Raw genomic sequence first — 5,982 nt, forward strand, 5'->3', positions numbered from 1 at the left:
ACAAATGGTGACAGGAAGATTCTTTAGGCTTCTACAATCTTGCAGATTCAGAAAAACAAGTTTGTGCGAATTTCCAATGGACTGGTGAACCTCCGCCAAACTGTTGCAATCTGCTAGTATTAACTTTACAAGATTAGGGAGTCTCACGAAGTTTGGGGTTCTCTTGAGGAACGTGGAGTGACTAAGATTGAGAACTTCCAATTTCTTGAGTTGCTGCAAGAAAAGGAGTGTAAGATCAGTTACTATGACATATAAAACAGATTTAAAGAGTAAAAGAAGATGGAAAGTATTCTTACTTTGCTTTCTTCTGAGAATTCTCTAATGTTGCTATGTTGCATGTCGAGGAAAACAAGGTTCCCCATATTAAAATTGTTTGGTATTGAGTTTAAGGGAAATCCATGCCAACAGAGCCATCTCAACTCTTTAGAAAGATGCTTATAGTCTCCTAGAAGGTGTACATAATTGACCTGGAGTAGTCTCAATTTGGGCATCTCTGCAAATGCTTCAGTATTGAACTTTACAATTTCTAATTTTGATAAATCTAGGGCAATGCCTTCAACTGCTTTTGTTCCCTGATAACAAAGAGAATAGGACAGTATATAAATAAGAAAGCATACCAACACAAAAACATATCACTAGTGAGCGAAAGCTTCCCAGTCCTCAAGGAAAAAGGATAAAGGGGTATTATTATATTTGACTCGCTTCCTATCCCTGTTCTTCTTCCTACCGTGTCAAGGAAACAAGGAAGTGTGAACTTCTACCTTTCAAGATTTGAAAACAGCCAAAGGAATAGGAGCGTAAAATTGATGGGAGAGAGAAAATGTGAGGGGAAAGGTAAAGATGTAGATTTCTCTTCACATGGATATGTATATACATACAAACATGCTCCATCACACTGTTTAGTGATTGGTTCAACAATATGGCCCACCAACTGTTGGAAATTTCCGCTCATAATCTCTACACAGAGAAGATTAAAATTTTATAAAGCAAAAAACCTAATCAATATGATTTTGGGGTCCAATTCTCATGCTCATTTCAATCTGCAGGGAATACATATGATGGATTTGTTTGATGACTTCACCTAAGAAACATTTCTAGGTGACCGAATGGGTCTTCAACAAGGCAATTTAGTTGGTAGCACAACAGGAGTTCCAATAGAAGTCGTCAAATCAATATTTTTTGTTGAGCTTTATGTAGTAACATAAAATCAAAGATTTGGCTCTTACCATGCATTTGGTTAATACATCAAACGTCTCTTGACGAACCCACAATCTGCTTCTCTTGCCAGGAATTTCTATGGATTCTTCACAAACAATTTGCCTTCCCATCTCTCGTAGTACACTATGCATCCAAAGCATATTGTTTTCAGTGATTTCTATAAGAGATCGATGAATGAGATCATTGATTCCAATTTCTGCAAAGAAACCACAACCCTCTAGTATTCTTATCACATCATCTTTGTTCATTTCAACAAAGAAACATGCAACATCAAGGAATATGTCCTTTTCTGTATCATCGAGTGCATCAAAGCTTATTCGAAGTTTTTCTTGGATTTCGTTATGTTGGACTCCCTTTAATTTCTCTATTGCAGTTCTCCATTCTTGTTTACTTCTGCCAAATAGAAAAGAACCCAAAACCTTTAGAGCTAATGGGATCCCTCCAACATTATCTACCACTTCAACAGAGATCCTGACATAATCTTCTACAGGCCGTCTTGTTCTAAAGGCATGCCAACTGAAAAGCTGAAGAGACTCGATGGTATTCAGTTCTTCAACGTTATACACTTCATCTGCATCCAACACATTTAGTAGGTGCACATCTCGGGTAGTTATGATGATTCTACTTCCCACACCAAACCAAGCACGCTTTCTGACTAATGCATTTATTTGATTCAATTCATCAACATCATCGAGAATGACAAGAACCTTTTTGTACTGTAGTCTTTTCTTGATTAACATGACTCCTCTATCAACATTATTTATCCTAATGTTCTTTTTCATCAAGATATCAGAAAGAAGTTGTTCTTGCAAACGGGCTAAACCATCGTGCTGTTCTGAAGTTTCTCTAACATTTGCAAGAAAGCTACTTCCAGCAAATCTATGAAAGCTCAAGTTATAAACAGCCTTAGCAATGGTTGTTTTACCTATTCCACCCACACCACAAATCCCAATAATGCGGATATCACTTGATTCAATACTTAACAATGAATTAACTTTTTCCACATGAGAATCCATGCCAACTAAATAATTATCAACGTCCAACTGCTTTTGATTCAATCTAGCCAAAACTTCTTCAGTTATTTTATCGATAAACTTGGAATAATATCTGTCAAATACAATAAAAGCAAAAAATAAAAGCATGATCAGCATGTACTCAATAAAGAAGCTAAGAACTACAGGGATAAAAAAATCATAACAGATTTAGTTCTTGACTAGGAAGGGAACTCTCTGTATTATAATAGAGAGCATGAATTGATTAAATCAATTTCATGTTCAAGCAACAATGACATCACCAAAGTGATCCTTCACCCCCCCCCCCTCCCACCCTTCTGGTTAAAGGTTACTGGGCAAATTCAACCATTCTTTAAGAAGTTATGCTACAGAGACAAACAATGTTTATTTATCGTTATCAGTGTCTTCACTTTCCACCAGAAGAGTAAAATTGGATAAAATCACAAGGGGGTTTAGCTGAGATTACCCATTGGCTACATCTCGTAAATCCCACCCGGACAGATTTGCTACTTCAGTGAGAGCTTCTCTCCACCTCTGCACCTTCCCAGTCTCCAACTTGAACTTTTCTTCAAATTCTGCAAATGCTTGAGCTAAACTTCCATTCTGTTTTCTAACATCAGACGGATCCACATCATAAAAGATCGGCAGAGCAGTCAGGCCGACAGTTTTCCTGTTTTCAATGATCTTGGCCAGTTCATCCAAATACCGTGTGGAACATACATAGTTCACCGAGAAAATGATGATTGCAACCCTTGATTCTTCAAGGGCTTTCAACCGTTCTGGGCCGATTTCTCCATTTCTAAAGATTCGTATCTTGGCCTGCAACAGAGCAGTATAGAGTTCGTCCGTGAAGCTCTTGTTTGTGTTTTCTTCAATCAAAGATATGAACACACCATGAACCCAAGAAAAAGAAGACCCTGCTTGGTTCATCATGGAAGAAGAAGAATACAAGAGGCAGGTTGGAATCTGAAAAGGTCTCCCAAGCCCGTTGCTGTAAGATCTGCAGAGAATGGTTTGCTTTTGATTTACGAGGCTGAAACAGGGCCAAACACCCACTGGATTCCAAGTTCTGAGAAGGTCAACACCTGACCTACGGCCCTACCCACCTTGAAAATTTAGAATTATTTGTTGCCAATTGGTCATAAATTGGGTTCTTGAAGCCTTGGATGCATCATCATGCATGGAGAACTCCATCACTGTTCAGGGTCTGAAGGTGGCCTGACCGCCTGAGCACGAGTAACCAAGGATTTAGTTACTTATCGGTATCGGTATTAGCATTGATCAATATTGATGTGATATTGATCCTGGATTAGTCATATCGGTCAATTTCACCCTTACTCTTCACACAAAAAATAAAAAAAAAATTAAAAAATCCCCCATTGTACCCATGTTCCAACACCAGATTTTAGCCTTTTTCCAAATCGATATGCATCAATAGTGAAATCATATGATATGGTTGATCTGATACTCAGAATCGTATTGCAATTGAACAGAGTAAATGGTGATAATACTTTTCAAAAATCCACCGTTATAAAAAGAATGTATGAAAATAATAAGATACGTGTTTAATACGATTGGTCTTTAAACAAAAATACAAAAATACATATTCATCATGAAACATATATGTATTTATGATTTAAAAAAAAAAAACAAAAACTTAAAAGATCGTCTTTATGATTGGTTAAAATAAATATTAGGGTAAAGTAACATACAAGGAGTATTCCTACATCCTCCCTCTCTAGATTTCGATTTTCCATCAAGAAGAAATTTTGAGTCTTGATTTATTATTATTATTTTCTAAGTAATAAATATTATTAAAATGAATAAAATGAAAAAATTACATGTTTAATTCAGCATCCTTTAATAAATATGTATTTTTTTCAAATATTTTATACATAAAAAAAAAAGATTCAAAAATTAAATATTTAGATATAATAAAAATACATGTATTAAATACTTATTTACTAAGTATGCTTAGAACTATGCAAGGAACAGAGGACATATTTTACATTATCAATTACTCTAGTTCTTTCACGTGACATCATATGAAGCTGAAATTTTATAAACAAGTAGAACTAAGGTCCAAAATATGGGAATATAACTATGAATACAACGTGATGTTGTTCCTTGATTTTCTTATAAAAAAAAAGATGTGGTTCCTTCTTTTTTTTTTTTTTTTTTTTTTTTTTGCTCTAAGGTCAATATGGGAATATACTATGAATACAACGTGATGTTTCTTTGATTTCTTATCAAAAAAAGATGTGGTTCCTTTTTTTTTTTTTTTTTGGGGGGGGGGGGGGGTTGTGGAATATGACTATGAATGCATCATGATAGTTACTTTTAGATTTTGAGAACGTGACTATGAATGCAGCATGACGGTAAAAGCATCATTGATTATTCCTAAAAAGAATGGGAACTCAAAGTATAAACAATGGAACGTGAAAGATAAATGCATTATGATGATTGTTCATAGAAATGGAAATCTTAAGTGTAATCACTATCGCCAAATGAAAAATAAACCTTACATAGGAATAGCAGTGAATCTCTCTCCACTTGGGATTCAAAATCTTGATCTCACAGACACACAGAAAGAGAAAGAGAGAGAGAAAATATCACTGTGGCCAAATGAAAAATAACCCTTACATAGGAATAACAGTGAATCTCTGTCTACTTGGGGTTCAAAATCTTGATCACTAACACACACACACACAAAGTCAAATATTCTCCTTAAAAAAAGATGGGAAAATTACATGATTACCCATTTTTGGGTTTTCCTTTACAAAATTACCCACAAAAAGTTTTGGTTAACAAAAATACCTAAAATTAGGTTTGAGTTTACAAAACTGCCCACCCAAAGTTTTAATTAATAAAAATACCCAAAATCATGTTTGGGTTTACAAAACTACCAAAAATAGTGATTCTTCATCTTCCACATATAATCATGTATTTTTTTATGACTAAAGCTTTGAGTGGGTAGTTTTATAAACCCAAACTTAATTTTAAGTATTTTTATTAACTTAAACTTTAAGTGGGTAATTTTGTAAAAGAAAACCTAATTTTGGGTATTTTTGTTAACTAAAACTTTGGATGGGTAATTTTGTTAAGAGAAACCCAAAAATGAGTAATCATGTAATTTTCCCAAAAAAGATTGCAAGAAAAAATATATATATAACAGGATAAATGAAGACGTCATAAATCATTTACAGTTGGACCAAATTCCAACCATGGCATTAAAAAATCCCGTGGTCCCTTCTGTTCTGGGTGTTGTAGCTCTTATTGGGCTTTATTTATTTATTTATTTATTTTTTTCTGAAACTATTCATGCGTGGACATATCTCAATCTTGACATTAACCCAGCACTGCAATGTAAGATTTCCTATTAGGTGGGCTAGCATAGTCAAAGATTTGTTTCCAAAACCGGTTTAGTGGTGTTGACTAAAGATGGAGTAAGCAGAAAGAATCCAATATTATTGGTAAGTGATCTCTATGGAGATATTGGATTCTATTAGCACACCTTAATGGTATGAAATATTTATTTCTATGTGTGGACCTAAAGTATTGTTTCCTTAATGGGGAGGAAACCCTAATTTTATTGCAGGGTTGGTCCCTACCCTCACCCCTATATATAGTTATCACTAACCCATTAAGTGAAGCTAACAATCAAAATCATAAGGGAAAGAGGGTAGACCAGACCAACATTGATCGTGTTATACAAGGAGCATACAAGAAGACATTGAGGAGTTCTTATTCT

General features: G+C 34.8%; 1 protein-coding gene across 1 annotated transcript; it reads right to left on the reverse strand.

Annotated features, from left to right (window-relative positions):
- Positions 1-3: 3 nt before the first annotated feature.
- LOC122063382 (disease resistance protein RUN1-like) lies at positions 4-3,481 on the reverse strand (the record flags this gene model as incomplete). Its single annotated transcript, XM_042627097.1, has 4 exons — positions 2,698-3,481; positions 1,227-2,325; positions 297-572; positions 4-213 (listed from the first exon to the last, which is right to left on the reverse strand). Coding segments are annotated over exons 1-4 (2,052 nt in total), but the record flags the coding sequence as incomplete, so codon positions are not given.
- Between the last annotated feature and the right edge of the window lie 2,501 nt (positions 3,482-5,982).

This window comes from Macadamia integrifolia, unplaced genomic scaffold (genome assembly GCF_013358625.1).
Source record: "Macadamia integrifolia cultivar HAES 741 unplaced genomic scaffold, SCU_Mint_v3 scaffold1305, whole genome shotgun sequence".
Taxonomy (NCBI): Eukaryota; Viridiplantae; Streptophyta; class Magnoliopsida; order Proteales; family Proteaceae; genus Macadamia; species Macadamia integrifolia.